Source organism: Myotis brandtii, unplaced genomic scaffold (assembly GCF_000412655.1).
Source record: "Myotis brandtii unplaced genomic scaffold, ASM41265v1 scaffold199, whole genome shotgun sequence".
NCBI lineage: Eukaryota > Metazoa > Chordata > Mammalia > Chiroptera > Vespertilionidae > Myotis > Myotis brandtii.
Genome location: NW_005357414.1, coordinates 4,284,070 through 4,307,778, shown reverse-complemented (window position 1 = coordinate 4,307,778; position 23,709 = coordinate 4,284,070). Strand labels below are relative to the sequence as shown.

The 23,709-nt window shown below is 44.5% G+C and overlaps 1 protein-coding gene across 7 annotated transcripts in view; it reads left to right on the top strand.

Moving 5' to 3' along the window:
• FRMPD3 (FERM and PDZ domain containing 3) overlaps positions 1-23,709 on the top strand; it is a 127,986-nt gene that overhangs the window by 83,579 nt on the left and 20,698 nt on the right. For 6 of the 7 annotated variants that reach the window (XM_005865226.2, XM_005865228.2, XM_005865227.2 and 3 more), the window contains 7 exons: positions 2,821-2,952; positions 4,378-4,497; positions 9,974-10,110; positions 10,636-10,762; positions 12,853-12,942; positions 14,656-14,835; positions 22,815-22,959. In XM_005865226.2, coding sequence (XP_005865288.1) covers positions 2,821-2,952; positions 4,378-4,497; positions 9,974-10,110; positions 10,636-10,762; positions 12,853-12,942; positions 14,656-14,835; positions 22,815-22,959 — 931 coding nt within the window. The other variant, XM_005865232.1, reaches the window with a different exon arrangement.

Genomic DNA, 23,709 nt, shown 5'->3' with positions numbered 1-23,709 from the left:
CTCAGTCCGCAGGCCGACGCTCTATCCACTGAGCCAAACCAGCCAGGGCTGAGCTGTGATTCTTAATGGCTCAGCCAGCTGTCTAAAAGTTGTAGCAATTCCCTTAGTCCTGAAGAAGAGAGGTGATGATACAATGAACCCCGGGTTCAACTCTTTTCTGGGACAGAAATATCTGTTCCTGCTTCTTCTGGACTCTATCCTGAAAGAGAACACCATTTTCAGAATGAATATTTCCACGTAAACAATGCTGCCCAGACTAATGGGTGGCTACAGTGCCTGCCCAGAAAACCCACCTTGGCTCAAAGATATTCTTAGGTACCCATACAGAGGTTAAGCCAAACCTATAAATGAGGAAACCCCATGGGCTAGGAAACTTTCCCTAAGAGGAGTTATCAGGTGGGCATGGTTAATACTTGGATAGGAGATCACCTGGGAATACTGGGTGCTGTAGGCTCTTTTTTACTGTCAACAATAAAAAATATATACTTTAAAAATAAAAAGTAATTATCAGGTGTTCAGAACTGGCATTTCCAGTGGTTCACAGCCAGGGTTGGCACTGCCCCCTCCCAAACAGCTTTTGGGAATGTCTGAAGCAGTTGGGGATTATCCTCATGAATGCTACTGGTATTTAGTCTCTCAAAGTCAGAGATGCTAAGTGTCCTGTAGGGAGTGGGACAGTCCCTGAATTATACAGGATTGTCCTGCCCAAAGTGCCAGTAGCACCTGAGTTGCAAAAACACTGAGCCTACCTACTCCATGTTGATTAACCAAGTTTCTTCTGAAGGCTCAGGCCTAGGTGGATCCCCCATGGGTCTTAGGACCGAATCATACTCCTTAGGGTGCCCTGAGATGATCTCTTGACTATTGAATGTCTTAGTCTGTGGGAGGGGCATTGAACCAGAACTAGATCACCAGGAGTATCCAAATGCCCCACCTCCAGATGTGGATATCTCTGTGTCAGAATCCTCCTTGGTGTTGTTTCATGGGTTGGTATGTCCATTTTAGACCTTTCCCTACACTAGAGCATTTATTCCTCTATTTCCCCTTGGAGCCTTCTCCAAGTGTTCTCCCACCTTACATCACCATTCTGGCTTTCAGGTAGCCCCAGCCTTTTAGGACAACAGTGCCCCCTGGCTTGTGATCTCATCCTAACTTTAGGGAGGGTGTACTGGCTATTCACTTGTTTCAGAGAGGTACCTGAGTGTGTTGACAGCCTGGCATGGGGGCTGTTACACTTGTAACACCAGTTGGCAATCATCAAGACTTGGCCGTCCACAATCCCAAAGCAGCCGAACTGCAAAGAAAACCTCATTTGTTCCTGCCAGAGCTCCACAAACACTGGTGCATCTGTGACTACTTGGATAATACAAAAGGGTACTCTCAACTACACACCCATTTCCAGCTGAACATTTGAATGGATCAATGTCTTTTTCATGTTCACTGAGGGGTTTTTTGGAAGCCCTGGCTGTAAGGGAGCTTCCCATTCCCAAGCCTGCTTCTTTCCGGCCTTTGGGGGCTGAGTGATGCTGACTCCACGAACACACACATTGGAGCCCAGTGTAGGCAAATAGATGGCAGAAGTCTCAAACTGACATTTGGCCAGCCCCCACAGATATGTTTCCAGACACCCTAATAATAAAAGTAGGGCAGCAGAGCAGATGGAGCCCAGAAGTAGTCAGATTTATGACTGTACACAAGACATGTGACGTAGTTCCTCTGCATGAACACATTTTTCAAGTTGCTAAGTTGATTGTCTCTAAAATCCAGCTATTATAAAAAATGAATATTTTGCCAGTAACTCAAGTCATTCAATTTATATTTTAAATCCAGAAAGTTGACTTTTTAATCATAAAATTATAGGTTTTGCTTTTTTAAATTCCTAAATAAAGAGTTTAGGGACAAGCCAGAGTGAACATTCTTACATGAGAAGGTGAGGGAAGTCCTGGCTTGTGTTGCTCAGTGGTTATAATATCAGCCCATGCACTGAAGGGTTGTGGATTCAATTCCAGTCAAGGGCACGTACCTAGGTTGCAGGTTTGGTCCCCTGCCCTGTCGGGGTGCATGCAGGAGATAACCAATCAATGTCTCTCTCTCACAGCAATGTTTCTCTCCCCCCGCCTTCCACTCTCTCTAAAAATCAAAATCAATGGAAAAAATATACTCAGTTGAGGATTAACAAAAAATAAAATAAAAAATAAAGAAGATGAGGGAAGAACTACCAGAGTGTCTGGCACTTAGTAAGCACTCAGGAAATAATTTGTTGAAAAGAAGAAGAGAGGGAAGAAAGTATGGCCAGCCATGACCTTCTTTTGCTATATGCCTGGCCAGGCCAAATTCAGAAATACTTCTCTCCACCCCCTGCACCATTGCTGTTTCCCGGGGGCTCAGGCCTCTAAATAGCACTCATACATCACTCTCCTCATCTGAAGCACATTGCCTACCAGTGGTCGGCAAACTGCGGCTCGCGAGCCACATGCGGATCTTTGGCCCCTTGAGTGTGGCTCTTCCACAAAATACCACATGCAGGCGCACATGTACAGTGCGATTGAAACTTCATGGCCCATGCGCAGAAATCGGTATTTTGTGGAAGAGCCACACTCAAGGGGCCAAAGAGCCGCATGTGGCTCGCGAGCCTCAGTTTGCCGACCACTGGCCTAGACCACTGTAAAGGCTGGTGTCTCTGTCTGGACCACTTTCCCAGCCTCAGCCTTCCCCCCAGGACCTACTTTCTTACTATTCAGTCCCCCTTACACATTTGGTGCTTAGAGTAGATTAGAGTCGGAAAGGATCTCCCTCTTAAGGCTCTTTTCTTTTCCACAGGATGTGATGGTGACATTACAGGACCGTCTTTCGCTCAGGTACATTGAGCACTTTGCTCTTGTCCTTGAGTATGCTGGGCCAGAACAGAACCACAAGTTCCTGCTTCTCCAGGACAAGCAGCCCCTGGCTTATGTAAGTAACTCTTTTATCCTGGCTTGATAGCTTTGCATGTGGCCTCTACTAGAGAAGAGGACCCCAGGTACTCTTATTCTGGAAAATTTATAATATGTTCAGCTATTTCCCAGAAGTCACAGTTCTCGGTCAAATTCTATATTACCTACCTCCAGAAGGCTTTTGTCAATGTCCCTTATAACCTATAAAGGGCATGAAGATTGTTAGTCCTGGTCTCTGTGGAAAAAGTGTGGGGTGGTAATTCGTTGCATGGCTCCTGGAATGCTGCGTTAAAGAATATTGTCAACTGTCCTGTCCCCTGGAAGCAGTGCCTGCTAGACTTTTCTGCCTCCAAGAGGAAACTTGGCCTTCACATGAAGACTGTAATGAAGGGATCAGCCAATGGAGTCTAGTGAGGCCAGTGAGGCCAGGACAAGTGTGGGATGGGAATGGGCTGAATGGGGCCAAGAATGGGCAGTATGTCACCCATGTCAACTTCCAAAGCAGAGTAGGAGAAAGCGTCTTATCATCTTAGCCTTTGCCATATGAAAAAGGCTGGGGAAATCCAGGATGGTTGCATAGTATTTCACCAACAGTAAAGCACCAGGAAGAGCCAAAGAGGCAACCAGGGCCAATCAATATTCCCAGAGAGGGAGGGAAGGAGTTGGAGAGGAACGATTGGGAAGAAATGGAAGTGAAATAAAAGCCAAAATCAGACACAGAAAATGGAAAGATTTTGGAAAGGAAAATTCTTCAAGTTTAGTTCTCAGTCAAATGCAATCCAGGGATTCACAGGTTCCCACCTATGAAGGGAAGCTTGTGAGTGTTCTGCTTGGAGATAGGCCTAAACTCCTCCCCACCCCTCCAGAGGTCTTTTGAATCCAATTGGTCTCTTGTTCCAAATGGGATTTTTAACTTTTTTTATTGAAAAAACAACAGAAAAACCTCTCAAATATACAAGAATAAAGGGGATTGTATAGGGACCCCTTCATTACCCAATGCCAGTTCCAGCAATTACTGATATATATTTCCCACTTGTTTCATCTATACCTCCAAATGGGATTTTAAATCTTTGATTTAGCTTCTAATCAGCAACTTACTCTGTTTGAGGCCAGGCCCTTCTGCATTAGCCCCACAGCAAGAAAAGAGAGAAATTCCCAGGAGCCCTCTCTTCCTACCCAGTATCTGGGGCCCTAGACTCAATTGTTGATAAAAGTCACGTTCTGGCTAAGTGATTCAAAAATTCTAGTCACTTGGGTCAGAAGGGCAGAAAAGACCTGGCTCCTCATCACTTTTCTCTAAGGGTAATTGGAATTGGTCAGCTGGGAGGCAGCACGCTTGCTCTGCCCCAACCCCCACCTTGAGGAGCCACCAAGCTGGCTCCTACCAGCATAGCTATTGATTCCCAGATCTCTCTGCCTCCCACTTCTTATCCCTTGGATGCAGGTGGTACAGCGGACACACTATCATGGAATGAAATGCCTCTTCCGAATAAGCTTCTTTCCCAAAGACCCTGTGGAGCTGCTGCATCGGGATCCTGCTGCTTTTGAGTACCTGTATATCCAGGTAGAGTCTGATTGGGGATACACAGACAGACAGAACAATGGACAAAAAAGCAGGCAGGATGTTCTGCCATCACAATGAAGTCGCTATGTAAGTTTTTCCAACCTCCAGGTAGCTCTGAAGGTCCTTTCCTTTTCTGCTACCATCATAGGCCATGGCCAAGTTGATTAGCCTGGTAACCTGAGCTGTCTATGGTTCAAAGTCCTGTCTGTTTAGACAGGTCTCATCAATTTTCTGGAGCAAGCAATACCAATAACTCTGGCACCATAAAAGAATCCCAAGATTTAACCAGCCCATTTGGGTAACAGGGGTTCCCAACCTATAGTACCTAGCTCCAGTAAGGAGATGATTCCCAATCCAGTTCATCCAGAGACATTTGCTAAGTACTGGGCCAGGCCCTGTGCTCAATGTTGCTAATCCAGGTGAACAAAGAAATGTATGACTCTCTAGACCTCATAAATACATGCACAAATAAATATAAGACAGTGCATTGTCAGTAGCGACATCCAGGAAGCAATTTGCCAACTCTCCATGGGAAGGGGATAGTGAAGGCTTCACAGAGGAAGTGATGCATGCATGCTCTTAGCCTTGAAGGATTAATGGATGTTTGCTATGTGCAGAGATTGAGTGGAAGGGGCACATTCTATGCAAAGGGACTTGCATCTGCCAAGGCTTGGTGGCATGAAACAGCACAGCATGATGTGAAAGCTGAGAGTAATTTATTATGGCTGGAGTACAGAATGTGAGGTAAGGAGTGATAAGAAATGAAATGGGAGAGACGGGAAGCAGATGGTGAAGGGCTTGATAGGTCATGGCAAGCACAGGCTTTAAAATTATTTAGGGCAATGGTTCTCAAAGTGTGGTCCCTGGACCAGCAACAGCAGCATTAACCAGGAACTTGTTAGAAATGCAAATTCTTGAGCCCTACCCTATTCCTAATGAATCAGAAAATCTGGTGTTTGAGCCCAGCAACCTATGTTGTTGTTGTTTTTTAAAATATATTTTTACTAGAGACCCAGTGCATGGATTCATGCACTGGTAGGGTCCCTCGGCCATGCCACTCCCACTCATCCCATCCCCACTGCACCTGCCACTGCCATGGTCCCAGCCCGGATGGGGGAAGGGTGTGCAGAAGGAGTGTCTGCAGGAGAGGCTCACTCCGCCGCAGTGGCACTCGCCAGCCATGAGCCAGGCATCTGGAACCCATTGGTCAGCTGAGCAGCGCTCCCACTATGGGAGCACACTGACCACTAGGGGGCAGCTCCTGTGTTGAGTGTCTGCCCCCTGGTGGTCAGTGCATGTCATAGCTACTGGTCAAGAGGTCAAGTGGTCGACCAGTTGACAGGTCGCTTAGGCTTTTATATATATAGATTGATTCAGAGAGGAAGGGAGATGATATGGACTTAGTGATGATATGGACTTCAGCTATATTCTTCCTTTAAAAAAATCTTAAGATTATTTTAAAATTTTACTTTTTAGTTATAGTTGACATACGATATATATTAGTTTCAGGTGTACAACATACACCTGAAAAGACCTTTCAAAGTGATCACCCTGATAAGTCTAGTACTCACCTGGCACCATACATAGTTATTACAATAGTATTATTGACTATATTAATTATTTTTATACTAGAGGTCTGGTGCACCAAATTCGTGCACTCGGGGTTGGGGGGGGGTCCCTCAACCCGGCCTGTGCCCTCTCGCAGTCTGGAAGCCCTTGGGGAATGTCTGACTGATGGGGGAAGCGGGCCTAAGCCATCAGTCAGACATCCTTAGCACTGCCACAGAGGTGGGAGAGGCTCCTGCCACCGCCGCTGAGCTTGCCAGCCGTGAGCCCAGCTTCTGGCTGAGCACCGATCCCCCTGTGGGAGTGCACTGACCACCAGGGGGCAGCTCCTACATTGAGCATCTGCCCCCTGGTGGTCAGTGCACATCATAGTGACCAGTTGTTCTGCCGTTCGGTCAATTTGCATATTTGCCTCTTATTATATAGGACTAGAGGCCCGGCGCATGAAAATTCATGCACTCGGGGGGTCCCTCAACCCAGTCTGTGCCCTCTAGCAGTCCAGGACCCCTCAGGGGTTGTCCACCTGCCAGCTTAGGCCCTCTCCCCAGGGGATTGGGCCTAAGCTGGCAGTCAGACATCCCTCTGGCCGCCCAAGAGCCCTTAGGGAATGTCGGACTGCAGCCTAAGCTGCAGTCGGACATCCTTAGTGCTGCCAAGGAGGCAGGAAAGGCTCCTGCCACCCGCTGCTGCACTCACAGCCCTCAGCCCGGCTTGTGGAAGCACACTGACCACCAGGGGGCAGCTCCTGAGTTGAGCATCTGCCCCCTGGTGGTCAGTGCATGTCATAGCGACCAGTCGTTCCTCCATTAGGGTCAATTTGCATATTACCCTTTTATTATATAGGATATGGAACAGTTTTATTGAGGTCTAATTGACACATAAAAAACTGCACATATTTAAAATGTACAATTTGATAAGTTTTGACATATTTTTATACTCATGAAACCATCACCACAGTCAAGACACTGAATACATCCATCATCCCCAAATTTTTCCTCAGGCTTCTTTGTAATTCATCCCCCCCATCTCTAGGCAACAACTGAACTGCTTTCTGTCAATATAGATTAGTTTGCATTTTCTAGAGTTTTATATAAATGAAATTGTACAGTATGTACACTTATTTTGGTCTGGCTTCTTTTACTCAGCATAGTGATTTTGAGATCCACCCATGTCATTGTGTGTATAAGTACTTCATTCCTTTTTATTGTTGAGTAGAGTAGTATTCCACAATATGGGTGTACCAAAATTTGAAATTGTTTTTATTTATTGATTTTTTTTAGAGAGTGAGTAAAGGAGAAAAGTATCGACTTGTTGTTTCACTTATTTATGCATTCATTGGTTGATTATTTTTTAAAATATATTTTTATTGATTTCAGAGAGGAAGGGAGAGGGAGAGAAAGATAGAAACATCAATGATGAGAGAATCATTGATTGGCTGCCTCCTGCATGCCCCACACTGGGGATCAAGCCTGCAACCTGGGCATATGCCCTGACCAGGAATCGAACCATGACCTCCTGGTTCATAGGTCGATGCTGAACCACTGAGCCATGCTGGCTGGGCCCATTGGTTGATTCTTGTATGTGCCCTGACCAGGGATCGAACCTGCAACCTTGGTGTATGGGGATGATGCTCTAACCAACTGAGCTACCTGGCCAGAGCTAGATGTACCAGAATTTGTTTATCAGTTTACCTGCTGATGGATATTTGGGTTATTTTAAGATTTTGGCTATGACTGAAAAAAATATTCTATGTATATTCATGTACAAGTCTTTGTATGACATAAACTTTCTTTTCCTTTGGGATGGAATGATTTGATCATATGGTAGATCTACCTTTCTTTAACTTCTCCAAAAAATTCCAATACTGTTTTCCAAAGTACCATTTCAGATACCCACCAGCCATGTATGAGACTCCCAGTTTCTCCACATCCTCATCAGCACTTGATCTTGTCAGTATTTTTATTTTATTTTGGTCATCCTAATAGTGTGCAGTGGTATTTCATTGTGGTTTTCATTTGCATTTTAATAATGACTAATGATTTTAAACATATTTTCATGTGACTGTTTGCCATCCTTCATCTTTTAGTGAAGTATCTGTTCAAATCTTTTTCCTACTTTTTTATTGGGATTGTTTGTTTTCTTGTTATCAAATTTTGAGAGTTATTTATGTATTCTGAATACAAGTTCTTTGTTGGATATGTTATTTGCAGTTATTTTCTCCCAGTCTATGGCTTGTCTTTTCAGTCTCTAAACAATGTCTTTCACAGAGCAAAAGTTTGAATTTTGATGAAGTACAATTTATCAGTTTATTCTTTTATGAATTGTGCTTGTGGTGTTCTATGTAAAAAATCTTTGCCTAACCCAAGGTCACAAAGATTTTTCTCCTATTTCTTTCTAGATGTTTTATCATTTTAGATTTTTACATTTAGGTCTGTGATTCATTTTGAGTTAACTTTTGTATGTGGTACAAGGTACTAATCAAAGTTGGGGTTTTTTGCATATGGATATTTAGTTGTTTCATCTCTATTTGTTGAAAAGACTATCCTTTCTCCACTGAATTGCCTTTGCACTTTTGTCAAAAATCTGTTGTCTTTATGTGTGTGGGTCTATTTCTGAACCCTCTCTTCTATTTCATTGATCTATCTGTTTATCTTTATGCCAATATCACACTCTTTTGGTTACTGTAGCTTTATAATAAGTTTTAAAATCAGGTAGTGTTTGTCCTCCAACTTTCTTCTTTTTCAAAGTTATTTTGACCATTCTAGGCCCTTCACATTTCCATGTGAATTTTACAATTTGCTTGTCAATTTCTACCAAAAACATGCCATGATTTTGATTGTGTTGAATCTATAGATAGATTTAGGGGAGAATTTACATCTTAATAATATTGAGTCTTCAAACCCATGAATACAGAATATTTTTACATTTATTTATATCTTCTTTAATTCTCAGCAATGTTTTCTAGTTTTCAATGTACAGGGGTTTTTTTTCACATATTTTGACAGATATATCCCTAGTTTTTTCATATTTTTGATGCTTTGATAAATGGTTTTGAATTTTAATTTGAATTCTGATTGTCACAAGCATGTAGAAATGTAATTCATTTTTGTATATTAATATTATATCCTGCAACCCTGCTAATTTATTAGTTCTAGTAGTTGTTTTTTTTTTAGATTCCATTGGATTTTCTAAATAGATGATCATTGATGAAGCATTCCTTTTCCACTTTCTCTATGCTGTACCATGGCTCCCTAGTTCCTTAGCTCAACCTGGTTCCACCTCAACACAATGGGAAACTGGTCTGACCAAGGCTGAATCATTGATAGCTGGGACTCTGACCCTCAGGGTTTGGGAATTGTCATACCTTTGGCCAGTAGCTCTAGGGTAGTCCTTTTAAGATAGCATAAAGAAGGTTGACTCATCAGTGCTTTTGACCTTCAGACCCCACAGAACAGAATATCTGCCCCAACTCTGCAATCCATCTCTCACCCTGGGCTTCTGGGCCAGAGCCCTGTAGAGAGCCTATCCCAATATCTCTCTTCCTTTGTTCCCATCTGAGCTGGGGGGTGAGTACAGGCCCCTGAGAAAAGGCAGGGAAGATTTTGTAACAGGATGAAAGAAAGGGAGTCTCACTTTTGCAGCAACCTAGATGTTCTGCTCACTTATACCAGTGTGTGCACGCATCACTGAGAATAAAATTGTTCAATATCTGCTGAATGAAGTGAATAGTGTCTATGAGAGCCAAGCTTCCTCTGTTACCACTTCCCCAAAGGCAGAATTTTCCTCTTCTCCTTGATCTAGGAAGTCTTCCTAACACTAGGATATTTTTCTGGGATAGAAGGGTATAGATGGGTGGGTAGGGAGGAAACATCTCCTTCAACTAATAGGTTTGAATTGCCCTCTCTCGTAGAGTCGGAACGATGTTATCCGAGAACGCTTTGGAATGGACCCCAAGCCAGAGATGCTTTTGGGCCTTGCTGCCCTCCACATCTATATCACTGTCTCAGCCACTCGACCTAGTCAGAAGATTTCTCTGAAGAATGTGGAGTGAGTTGTGCTGGGGCCCTTTGGGATGGGGTCCTTCTAAAGCTACGTAGGGAAAAGGTGCAAAGTTTGAGCTGTGCTTTGATTTTCAGGAATGGAAGTCTGCGGTATGAGTGAGAATTGGAGTTCCTCACACCTAGATCATGATGTCCTTGAGCTACAGCTTCTACTAGAGAACTGTGGCCAAAGTTTTTCTCCTGCCCCCATCATCTTTCTCTTTTTCCCAGGCTTCATTCCTTCATCTCTGCCTCTCAGATTCAGTTTGTCTTACCTGCTTCCTTTCTCTGTCTCACTTTGTCTCTCTCATTAATTTCTTTTTAAAGAATAGTTTATTGATTTTTAGAGAGAGAGGAAGGGAGAGGGAGAGAGACATCAATGTCAGAGGGCAACATAAATTGGCTGCCTCCTGCACGCCCCCTACTGAGGAATCGAACTAGCAACCTCCTGGTGCATGTGACAATGCCCAACCAACTGAGCCACACTGGCCAGGGCTCTCTCATTAATTTCTTACTTTTCTTTTGCTTTTAGGAAGGAGTGGGGCCTGGAACCCTTTCTTCCCCCCTCCCTCCTGCAGGGCATCAAAGAGAAGAACTTCCGGAAATCCCTTTCTCAGCAACTGAAGGCTCACCAAACACATCCTTCCAGTGGCACCAAGGTACCCAGAGTAGGCCACTGGGCACCCTGCTCAGGCATTAGTGGCCATGTGGGCTCCTGTGTGCTTTCCCAGCAGGTCTGGTCTTCTGAGGATCCTCTCCACTGTTTTCAACTTGGGTACTATACTGTTTAGCTGGATACGGAGGACAATTGCAGAGGCGGGTTTTCCCCAAGCCTGAGCTTCCCCCAGGGACAGCTCAGTGGTCAGTCACTGAGAAAGCCCAATGTCCTCAGAGCAAAGGGACCAAGTTGCAGGAGGAGAAAATTCTCATGTCATTTCACCCATTTAGTCAGTGTTGGTTGAGCATCTGCCATGTGGACAGCACTGGACCCTGAGTAGCACATGTTTTCCATGAAAGTAACTGCTCTTTCCCTTATTCCATTTCTAACTCATCAGTCCTGGGACAGGGAATTTTAGGAGATAAAAGCCCAGCCTGATGAGATAAGGCATAACCTGGAGAATAGGTCACTGTGCAACATGTTGAGGGCTCAGGTCACTGATCAGCATTCCTGAACTTTCTTGTATGCCCTCTGAGGAACTCCTACAGCCTGCTCCTTCAGCTTTGTGAGCCCTTATCTTTTTCTTCTTCTGTAGGCCCTTCTCAAGCTTCTGAAGCTCAGTCTGCTTGTGCCTAGGAGGCAGGAGTTGTGGTGAGAGGCACAGAAATGCAGATGTAGACACAGGACATAATCACTCCCATAGATTCCATCCATTCCAGATTCCTTGCATTACCAACTAGCTTCTCTTTTAAGATACAAATTTCCCCAGAGAGTTAAGCCATCCCTACCTTGCTGTGCATATTTAATCAGACTGTTTTCTTCCCAGTGGAGAACATCAGTGCTCTCAGCTGTCTCCTCAGCAAACATTTTTTAGGCTCACCAGTGCTTGGGCTGGAGATACAAAGTTGAAAAGGGCCTGGTTTCCACCCTCAAGTCAGGCACAGGCTAGTGAAGAAACACCAAGGTCAGTCACAGCAAAGGGCGACAAGTGTGGGTACTCTGGAAATATGCAGAAGAAACACCCAGCCCAACCTGAGGAAGGTAGAAAAGGCCAGGAATTTGGTGCATTTGATGCCAGAGCTGGGTCTTGATGGATAGATAACAGTTTATCTAAATGAGTTGGGGGAGAAAGACTTTCCAAGGCAGGGAGATCTGTCTATACAAAGCCCTTGGGACATGAGAGAGTAGTACATGGAAAGAAATGCAAATGATTCAGCATAAGCCAGGACAGAGTTAAGGAACATGCCTGGGGGGTGGGGAGGAAATGGGGGCAAGAGAGGAGGATAGAGAAATTGGCAGGAGCCAATTCATGGAGGGTCTTGTGTGCTGTGGAAAGGGGTTATACTTTACCCTGTAGGCAGTAGAGAGCCATTGAAAGCTTTAAGCAGGCAACTGATGTGATTAATCTTATGTTTTAGGATGATCCCTATAAGCAGTGTGGAGGGGTTGAGGGAATGGAGTGTCAATACTGAAGGTAACCTGGCTGCCACCCTGACACAGGTCGGGGACATCAAGGCAATGACCATGGGGCTACAGAAGAGGGGTGGGTAGACAGGAGGTAGAATGAAGATAATTTCGTGACTGGTGGTAAGAGGATGAGGGAGGAGTCCAGTGTGACTCCCAGGGGATGCTGCCGTCACTATTAGAGACTTTTATATGAGGAAATGCCAGAAAAAGAGCAGGCTTGGGACTTAGGTATACTCAGGATCAAAGGTCTTAGGGGGACCCCCAGTTGGGGATGGCCAGTATCTAGTGGTTATAGGAGATCTCATGAGAGAGGTATAGATGAGGTGGGGTCTCACAGTTGGGGGAAGATGTTGGAATTAACCCAAGAGCAAAATGAGTAAGCTGGATTCTTAAGGAATGAGGACCAGGAGGAAAAAGAGTGTTTAGGAAGGGAGAGGGGATGCTAGAGGTAAGACCCCATCTGATCGGGAACCTTTCTGCAGTTTCTCTGGGGATCTCCTCACACTACCGTAGGGTATCTTGCTGACGTTCCTGTTGTAAGATATTGACATTCTTTCCTGAGAATACAGGTTTGCTTTTGTGTGTCTCAAGTTCCTCATGTTTCTGGGTGTTTTGTTTCTACAGGGCTCCACAATTCAGGCAAAGCTCCAGTATCTTCGAATTCTGAATGAACTTCCAACCTTCACTGGTGTTTTGTTCAACACTGTGGGCCTGGTCAGTGAGGGTAGCGAGACTGGGTGGGAGGGAGCCCTCTGTGGGCACTGTCCTTGGGTGGAGGGCAGTAGAACATTAAAGCTTTAGAATGTCATTATGTCTCAGCAAATATTTCTAAATATCTTCCCTCCTCTTCCTCCTCCCTCTCCTCTTCCATGGTGCTCTGGTTCCTCCTCTGGTAAAATGGTAAAGTAAGAGGTGATTTTCATTTTCAGCATCCCTCATTGACCCTTTTGTGTCCCCTTTCCTCAATTTCAGAAGGTGGCAAACTATTTCCATAGTAAATATTTCAGGCTTTGCAGTCAGGCTATGCACATGTCACAGATACTCAGCTCTGCCATTGTAGCATGAAAGCAACCATAGGCAATGCATAAGCAAATGAGCATAGCTGTGTTCTAGTATATTTATTTATGGACACTGAAATTTGAATTTTATGTAATTTTCACATGTCACAAAATGTGGTTCTTTTGAATTTTTTCCAACCATTTAAAAATGTAAAAACCATTCTAAAAACTGGTGGTGGGCCAGATTTGCCCTGAGAGCCAGAGTTTGCTGACCCATGCTCTGTTTCATTACTCTTCCTTATATACCTGAAGTCCCCCCCCCCCACTCAAGGCTTCCTGAATCAGTATGCTTTCCCCTGCATACCCAAGGCCTCCACTGCAGCAACACCTGTCTCTGGAGGGGGAGGGACTGCTGGTCACCCAAAAATGTGCCCCAGGCTAGTTTACCCTAGTGAGCTACAGAAAGGAAATTCAAATCATCTTGCTGTCTCCAGGTGCTTGTCCTGCTCTGGGGAACACATTCTCTTGCTCCTGGGGCACACCAGTGGAAAGCCGCTTATCATCAAAGTATCTACAGCAGATGGAAGAGGTTCATTGGGGTGATGCTAATACCAGGGAATGGACCCGCAAAGGGCTCAGGCTTGATGGTGCCAAGGAGCCTGTCAGGAACACTTATGTGAATTCAGCCCCTCAGGCACAGAAGTAACCATTTACATACTGGGATTTGAGGATCACTGAAAGCCCACTGCCCCTTCCCTCCACCTTAACCCCCACACCCCTGCCACTGCTAAAATTCTTATAGGCCATCCCTTTGGGTTAAGACTGCTGTAGTGCCTATTAAAGGGCAAATATCTTCTTAGGGAGAGAGACCCCCTCCCCACCCCAATCAACCCTTAACACCTTCGACCAGAGTTATTTCTTTGTCTTTTTAGGTTTTGGCAACTAATGAGAAGTGAGAGTTTGAGTTGCCCTTGGTTGGAGTTGAGGGGTGGGAGTGGGGTAGGGGAGGTTAAAGACCAAACAGGATGCTCTCTGTTCGGGCAGAGTACCAGATGGATGCCTTGAGTGGCCTGCAGCGACAAATGAAAAGTCTGTGGGGCTTGATAGGAAGAGGGTACTATGAAGGCACCAGAAAAAAACTTCACCTACTTCATGATTTTGCTAGAGCCACCCTGTTGCTGCCCAACCTATTGCTGAGCCTAAGGTGCCCATTTGGACCGATGATCTAGGCCCTGCCCTGAAAACAGGAGCATCCCAAACCATTTTCCCCTCAAGATTGTCCTCCCACCCTGGCACTGAGCCCCAAATGCTTCCAGACTTCCCAGCAGAACTGGCCCAATGCTTGTTTTCTATTTCCTCCTCCTGTCTCCTCTCCCTACCACCTCTTCCTTTCTTTCTGTGAATGCTGCCCACGACATTTGGGCACCAGGATGAAAAGCAATCAGCCACCACTCTCCTGGTGGGACCCCGGCACGGTATCAGCCATGTTATTGACCTCAAAACCAACCTTACCACTGTGCTGTCCGAGTTCAGCAAGATCAGCAAGATCCAGCTGTTCCGGGAGAACCAAGGCGTGGCCCGAGTGGAGACCAGCATCCTGGATGCCAAGGTAAGTCTGGCTTTGGGGGCGACTTCTCCCCAGGAACAGGCCTTGGGAACACAGGAAGAAGTAACCTTGAGAAAGAGAATTTAAGCCTGTCAGGTGAAGTTCAGGTATTCAGAAGTGGCTCAGAACCTGAGTCCATTTGGGCTATCTTCTTTGCCCTTCTCAACCCTGTGGGACATACTATTTTTTCTTATAAGAGGAAGTTTATTTAGAAAGTAAAAAAAAAGTCACAGAGGTAGAAGAAGTGAGCTGTAGAAGAAATGGGCTCAGGAAACAAGTTATAGAGGCAAAAAAAAGGGCCCTTGGAGCTTAGGAGAAAGAGACAAGGACAATGTGCCTGGGGGAAGTGGGTGGGGAAAGGCGCCAGTGCATTCCATAGAGAGAGCCACTGGGACATGCTATTGTGACCACATACTGTATTAAGGTTAGCCAGTGCTAGAGAAAGCTAGGGAGTGTCCAATCAACCCATAAGAGGTCTTTTGCAGAGGGCAGGGGAACTGGAGAATTTGGAGCTACCTCCAGGCCATCACTTCCCAATCTTGTGTCATAGCACCCATAGGAAATTACATTCATGTGGAATATTAGGGTAAATGGAGCCCAGAGACTCTGGCCACCCTGGGCTCTGTCTGGCTGTCCCAAAGGCTAAAAGGATATGTGTACACCAGTTGGGAAGCCCTGCCATAGGCACACACACACTTGGAATCATGGAGGAGGGGATGTCTGAGTATGTAGACAGAACTAAGGGGCCCTGGGGAGACAGTGAGCAGGTAGAGCCTGGTCCCCATTTCACCTCCCTGAGTCCGCCTCTTCCAGAACCTTAGAACTTTTCCCATAGATGAGCTCATTCAGACTACCAAGCAGCTGTCACCTGTGCAAAGGCAGGCAGCCTTGGTCAGCCACATCTTCCATGGAGCTCCCTGCCTGCCAGCTGGTGAAAGCTATTAAGGAAGGGGCAACTTTTCTTTCTTTAAGGATTTCCCAGGAGATGCTGTTAGCAGATTAAGAGGTGGAATGTTTGCTGTTTCAAAAACAGCAAATTATTTTTTTGTCTTTGTGAAACCCAGAAAGCTTTAATATGTTAATGTTTTTCACCTGTGATTCACAGGAACACCATTGATTTAGGAACCTGCCTGGAGCTAATATTTAATTGGCTTGTGGCCACTTCCTCAAGCAATGATTGCTGTTCCCCTCAGATGTTGTTAAGTAAAAAGCCAAATGAGCAGGTAGGGAAGGGGAAGGAGAGACTAGACATGCAGGGAAGATGTGACTTCCTGAGAAATAAAAATGGTTTAAAACAGAGAAACAGCTTTCCAGCAGAATCTTCTTTGCTTTACAAGTGATTCTCAATATTGGCTGCACAATGTAATTTTCTTGAGAGCTTTAAAAAATACTGATGCCTGGGTCCTACTACCAGAGACTGTGGTTTAATTGATTGGGGTGCAGCCTGGGCATCAGGATTTATTTATTTTTCAGTTCCCCAGGTGATTCTGTAGTATAGCCAGGTTTGAGAAACACTCACCTCTGGGTCCAGAGCTCTGGAGGAACCAGGCCAAGCAGGGTCGGTGGGGTATTGCCTGGGTGTAAAGCACTAGTCTCATTTATAGGAGCGATCTAGCCATAGTTGTGTGCATGAAGGCTGCCTTGGAGGGGCTACACTTTTATAGGGGAGGCCTAAACCCACAAAGACACATACCCTACTTTAATAAAGCAACAACAGAGCTTCCATAGAGCTTTGGAATCATACAGACCAGGTTCAGATCCCAGGTGCACCACTTCCTAGCTGTGTAGACTTGAAAAAGTATCTTGACCTCTCTGAGCACTGATTTCCTCAACTGCAAAATGGAGTGCCTAACTCAAAAGGTTGTATTCAGGATTAAATGAGAAAATGTGTGTAAAATGTCTTAGAACACTGCCTGACACATTATAAGTCCTCAACAAGTGAGACCTGGTATTTTTTTTAAAAGCAAAACATCACTAAATAAAAGTTAAAATCAAGTAATTTTGTAGACAAGAATAGCGTGGAACAAAAGAACAGGAAGTGGTTAACAGAACTAGCTTTTCACAAGAGAGTGTTTTAAGCTGGATCTTGAAGTGACAGGCATGGATTAGCAGAGAGAAGTGGGATGTATTCACAGGCAGAGAGCAAGCACGGAAATAAGTAAGACATATGTGCAGGTCGATAAGCATAGTTACTTGGCAGGAGAGGAGACTAAAGAGAAAAGAGATTGAAGAGATTGGGGATGGGCAGAATAAGCCGGTTATAAGCTTTGAAGGCCAGTCTGAGAAATTGAGATTCAATGTGATAGAATAGTGGGAATCCACTGTAGGACCTGGAGCAGAGGAGTGATAGAATGAAAACTGATTTGGACTAGTTTGCCTAATGGATGGAAGCAAGGCTAATGTGAAACCAGGGAGGCAAGAAGGGGATTATGATGCTAGTGCAGGATTGAAGTGATAAAGGCAGGGCCTGAGCTGGAGGGACAGCAGTGGTAATGAAAAAGAAAGAGTGAGTGTGAAATGTGTAGAATCGTTAAGAGTGTGCATGCATGTCCCCACACACATTCCTGTCTTGCACACACAAAGCACACATTTTATTATACCTAACCGTTATCACCTACTGCATGTAGCCCCATTGCACTGAAGAATGGTGCTAGGCATGCACACAGAGAGTCCACATCATGGTGGGTAGAGAGGTGAAGGACTACATTAGGAGATAAATGGAAGGTCTTCTTGGTGAATTGAAGGGGCTAGGAGAAGGTTGCACTTTGCTGGAAACAATGAATGGGTAGGTAGATGATGAGACCATCAGGTGGCAGATAGTTCAGGTATGTCCTACTTTAAGCAACAGATAAAATGTATATGAAAAACCAGAGGAGGATTATCCACTTTACATTAAAATGTTTCTACTTTGTAAAAAGATTTATCATGTGCAGTAGGCAGAATAATGGCCATCCAAAGATGCCCATGCCCTAATCCCCAGAACCTTTGAATATGTTATGTTATATGGCAGGGAGTGATTAATATTGCTGATGGAAGTAAGATTGCTAATCAGCTGTCCTTAAAAGAGGGATATTAGCTTGAATTACCCAGATGGGCCCAGTGTAATCACAAGGGTCCTTGTAAGTGAAAGAGGGAGGCAGAATAGAAAGTCAGTGATGTGATGTGAGAAGGACTCAGTCCGATCTTGCTGGCCTTGAAGATGGAGGAAGGAGCCCTGAGCCAAGGAGTGGGGTGGCCTCTAGAATCTAGAAAAGGAAAGAAAACCCATTCTCCCCTAGAGCCTCCAGAAGGCAGAAGTGATGTGGCCCTGCCTACCCTTTATTTTAGCCCAGTAAGACTCGATCTCCAGAACTGTATGAAAATAAATGTGTAGCCTTTAAGCCACTAAATTTGTGCTTAAAGGCTACACAGAGGCAACAGGAAATTAATATATTGTGAGATTCCTTCAAGGAAGAAGCTGTCATACACTGCACTAAAGATATGATTTGAGGCTTTGGCTGAGTAGCTCAGTTAGAGTGTCATCCCAATGAGCCAAGGTTGGGGTTCCATCCCCTGTCAGGGCACATACAAGAATCAACCAATGAATGCATGAGTAAGTGGAACAACAAATCAATGCTTCTCTCTAAAAAAAGATATAATTTGATTGATAAATGTTACACTCACACCCAATTTTTGTTACATAAAACCAGATGCATGTAATCAGAGATGTCTGCTGTGTGCATCACTATTTTACAAGTCAGTGCCCTATGAAATAGACAGGATGGTATTTATACCTTTCACAGATAAATTGGCAGAGGTAAGATCCATGATATAGTGGAGGAAGGCAAAAGGGAAGATTGAGGGAGAAAAAAAGATTCAGATTTCCATTTGACAGTCATTTAATATGAACTTTCATCACCATTTATTTATCCCTCTTTATCCTCTTCTACCTCCCCAAGGGAATATAGGTTTTTAAAGCTTCCCAGGTAATTCTGATATGCATCTGGCCTAAGAACCACTGCCTTAAAGTGATATTCTTACTTGTCCCCAAATTGGCTGGCTATGCCCAATTCACATTTCCTAGTGTTGTGGAGGCAAGAACCCAAATATACTGGTCCTCTGGTACTCAAGGACCATCATCTTGTACCCTTGCCCCTCAAGGCCCCTGAATTCCCACCCTTTTCCTGTTTTCAGGATGCTAGGGTGTTCTGAGGCTACCCCAGGACCAGTCCCCTCCCTAGTTGGCAATCCAAAATGCTGGGAAAGAGATAGGGCTGGAGCATGTAAAACTAATCCCCATTGTACCTTCTCTTGTTTGCCCATGCCTCCAACTCCACTCTCCCTTTCTCCTTCTCCATGTGAAGTTGGCCTGGGTATATTTTTAGTTATAGTTTCACTCAGCTTACTTGCTCTTAGTGAAGTATATTTGAGGTAGTATGCAAATGTCTTTCTCCAAGAGACAGCAGTCTGGAATTGAGACAGCACTGGGCCATTCCCATGCCCCATTACACAGAAACACACAAGGGGGGAAAAGAATCCATTAAAGGAATGTCCCAAGGGATCTCTTGTGACCCAATGTGTCTCCTATTCTCGTGTTGGAGCTTTATTGCTCTAGTGCTTTCTATAGGGACAAGCATTATTAAACATCATGATCATTCAAATCCTATGTTAAAAAAAACACACTTGTTTTTGAAGGTTTCTAAGAAAACCTATCCAACCTGTTTGTTTGCCTTTGATTTGATTTTTACCTCTGCTGGCATCTGTGTTCCTTTTACAAGCTGCATTTGGCTCATGCTGGGGTCCAGTTGCCTGTGCAAGGATGCAGAGGAGTGGTTCCTGATGTGCTGTGCTGTGCTGAGCCAGCTGGGGGTGTGCTTGATTCTGTGCATAGGATTTTGCTTGTGTGCTGCTTTATTACGGACATTGGGCTACATTTGGGTCAAGAAATAAGAGGGGGAACTGAAGTCAGACAGTTAAGTCAGTCAGCCAGTTAGTCACTTAGCCTCCCATCTTTCCATTAGCTAGCTGACCAGCCACCCAGCAGTTTAACTAGCCAGGATGTCAGGATATTAGGGTTTTAGGCATTCTTCCTGTCATGCAGCCACGCTTGTCAGCCAGGTCATCAGTAGGCCAGACTGCCCTGAAGCCAGCTAGTCCATCAGTTTTTCTATCAGTCAGCCAGCCAGTCAGCCTGTACTTTGGTCAAATGGTCCCTTATTCTATTTTTCAGCCAATGCCATTTCCTCAAAGAAACTCTCTCCAGCTTCTGCCACCAAATTAGTACCCACACATTGTACCCACACATTGATCCAGGACATTCTACGTTCTGATGGCTCTCTGTACTTTCCCTTTATAGTGCTTATCATACCTTGCAATTATATTCATTTCTGTGATTATTTCATTTATGTCTTATTTTCTGCTAGATTATAAGTGCCACGAGGTCAGGAACTGTGTTGGCACTGTTCTGGGATGAGCGGCTGCATCTTGCAGTGGGGCCTGCTGTCTATGAGCCATTTAACCAGTGTGTAGCAGCTTGCTGTGTGGACAAAGTAGGGTACAGGAGCATCTCAGCCAGAGGGGCCAGCATAGGTTAAGTTATGAAGGGCTGCAAAAACATGACAACTCTGGCAAATTGTAAATGATGTGTCATTGCTGGAGCATAAGACAAGGGGCTGTAATGGGAGGAGGGCACAGGCAGAGTTAGTGGGAGATACACTTGAAGCTGCAGGTTGGGTCTAGATCCTGAAGGGCTTCATGTGACAATGGAAGGCAATGGGTTTTAGGTGATGAGCTATTTAAGATTTTAAGTGACAAGGAGAGTCATATTTTAGAACATGACTTAGGTAGCAATATGGAGGTGAAGACTGAAGGCAGGGAGTTCAATCAGAAGACTATTGGAGAACCTGAGGTGTGTCCCTACCTTTTCCATATCACAAAAAGTCACTATTTGTATGGCACACTGGAATAAACAGATGAGGCAGCTTGTGGCCAGAGGCAACAGGACCCAGAGGCTGAGGGGCTCAGGATCTCAGTACACTTGTCACCCATTCACACATACCTCCAGAAGTTTTGGTCTTAGAGGAAGATGATGAAGGCCTGAATAAAGCAGTAGCAGAAGGGATGGCCATGATGTCTGTGATAGCTCCTGAGGCAAACCTAGTGAATCTTGGGCCCTCATAGTAACGGTGGTAGCAGCTATTCATACCCAAACCTCTGTGTATCCTTCTGCCATTGGTGACAGGGAGTGAGACACAAAGCGATATCTCACTCCCCTCCCTGTTCTGTTCCTCTTCTGTCTCTACTTTGTTATACACAAAGTTAACCATTCTGTTGTGACTGTGAAACATCCATTAACTGGAGGTACAAACATCCCCTCTGCCCCTTCCTACTAATGACCTAAAGGAACCATTGTTCCTTGGGGACAGACCATTCCTTTTCTTGCTGATGGTATTGCATAGGAGCATCACCAGCTCATTGCCTAAAGGGCAGAATCCAAATGCCATACTGTGGTTTGCATTGTAATTGGATGTACAATAACTATTCAACAACTCAAGATAGGATTCTATTGAGCAGAAGATTGTGTGATATAGACATAGCACTGTACGAGTTCTGAGATAGAAAAAGAGCTCAATATGTGAAATTTGATCCCCTAATGATGAACTAAGGGTTGAGGACTGAGCCTAGGGCATGGATTGTGTGTGGAGGTTGTGCAAGAAGAGCTGGCCAAAGAGGGAAATGGAAATGTCAGAGATTACTGAACCAGAACACAATATCACCTCATGGAAACAGAAGCCAGGAGGAGAATTTCCAAAGGAGAAGGCGATTACTGTTGGCAAATGAAATAAGCAGAAAAAGATGTCAAAATGAATATAAACAATTGTATTTAGCTGAAAAGAAGCTTCACCCATAGATCAGGTGGCAAACTAAGGCCCATGACCCAAACCTGACCCACTGCCTATATCTGTAAATAAAGTTTTCTTAGAACACCATCACAGCCATTTGTTTTGCTTATAGTTAACTATGGCCATTCTCACACTACAATGGCAGGGTTGTTGCAACAGAGCTTGTATGGCTAACAAGGCTTAAAATATTTACTATCTAGCCCTTATAGTAAAGGGTTTTCAACCCCTAGTCTATATGAACTACAATATATTCAACTCAAGCTATGTGTTGGGATTCTGGGAGATAGAAAAGAAAGCTGGTGCAACTTTAACTTAAAAGCTGAGCTGGTCATATGTAAAACTTTAGACAATATAAAAAAACAAAAATAAAACATTTTAGAAAAGTTGGAATACTGAAGTCCCACTCTTGAAGTTGGTACTGCACATGAATATATTAAAGGATCTGATAATTTTCATAAGTACAATTATCTAGATAATGTTATTTAACCCAGGGTTTCACTCATGTATTTGCTCAAGGAATTATTTTAAGGAGCACCAATGAACATCTTGAGAACACTTTTGGAAACCAAGGGAAAAGGGGAGAACATGAAGGTCTGAGCAGGGCTGCAGACCAGAAAGACCATGACCTGGAAGGACTTGATTGCACAGAATGTCCATGTCCAGGAGCTGTTCTGGGTATTGTATGTGGTTATAGAGATGAGTTGTGCATTCAAGGAACTTCTCATAAAGGATGTCCCCCTCACCTCCTAGGTTCACCCCAGCTTTCCCAGCTGGCCTGAACATCTGCTGAGCCCTGACAACCCCAATAAAAGCCACACAACAGTCAAATGATGTTTAATAATTTCAGTCTTTTTCAGTAAAGGTGGTCCATTAAATGTGTAATTAAGGTTGATTTAGTTTTGATACATGGGTAAGAGTTTACTATAAATTAACTCTCAAATCAGAAGAAATCATTTGTCAGGACATATGCCTCAATTTTTGGTTCAGAAACTATGGTTCCCATAACCATGCAAATTATCTTTTCTATACAATCATTCTCCAGGAATTGAACCTGTTTTCCTCCTTCCCGTGTCCTCATGTTTCTTCCTGTCTCTCCCCCAGCCTCTGGTGCTGTTGATGGAGTGGCCTGAAGCCACCAATTTTGCCTGCCTGATTGCAGGGTACTGCCGCCTCCTGATGGATTCCAGGAAGATGGTTTTCACCAGGCCCACCAACCAGCCTCTTCCACCTCCAATGATCAAGGCAGGTAGGGCTCAGCCTCGATTTTTGGTGTAGTGGAAGTCCTTTGGACCCTGGAAACATGGGGGGAGGAGCTCCACTGCCTTAGTGCTCACCCCATTCTGCCAGGACCTGATTTACCAGGAGCTGATGCTGTACCACTGTGTCCTACTTGGCACAAGCCAGTTGGAAAGACAGCTGGCTTTCTGATGGGCTTGTCCCACAAAGGATGCCTGTAATAGCACATTGTGATTGAGTCAGTGAACGGTTGTAAGATAAAAATAGCAAATAAGCAATAAATAGAGAACCAATTAAGAAATCTCATTGAATCTAAGGCAAAACTTTAGAGGTACATTGATCTAGGAGAGATGCATGGGTGTTCTAAATTTTTAAAAGTGGAAGCTGAAAATAAAGGTAAAATTTTCTTTTGTTCATAAGGCGGATGATAGCTGCCTGAAGTAAGAGGCCACAGAAGACTGGGGTAGGAAAGACTGTGCAAGCCCAGAGTATATATAGCCAGCAGGAATATTAGAGATTGGAGGGGTTGACCACTAAGAACAAAGTCAAGTGCAGCTCTCAAACAGCAAAGTGAAGTCACTCCTCAGAGCGGTCCTCGTGATGGCACAATCAGGGCCCTTGGGGAAAATTAGCCCAATCCAGATACTGCCATCCCGAACCAAAATGGGAGGAGACCAAAGAACAGTCACTCCACATATTAGACCCAAGACTCACGTACATGCAATGTGTGCTCTCCTCACCCCAGCACCCAAACATCACA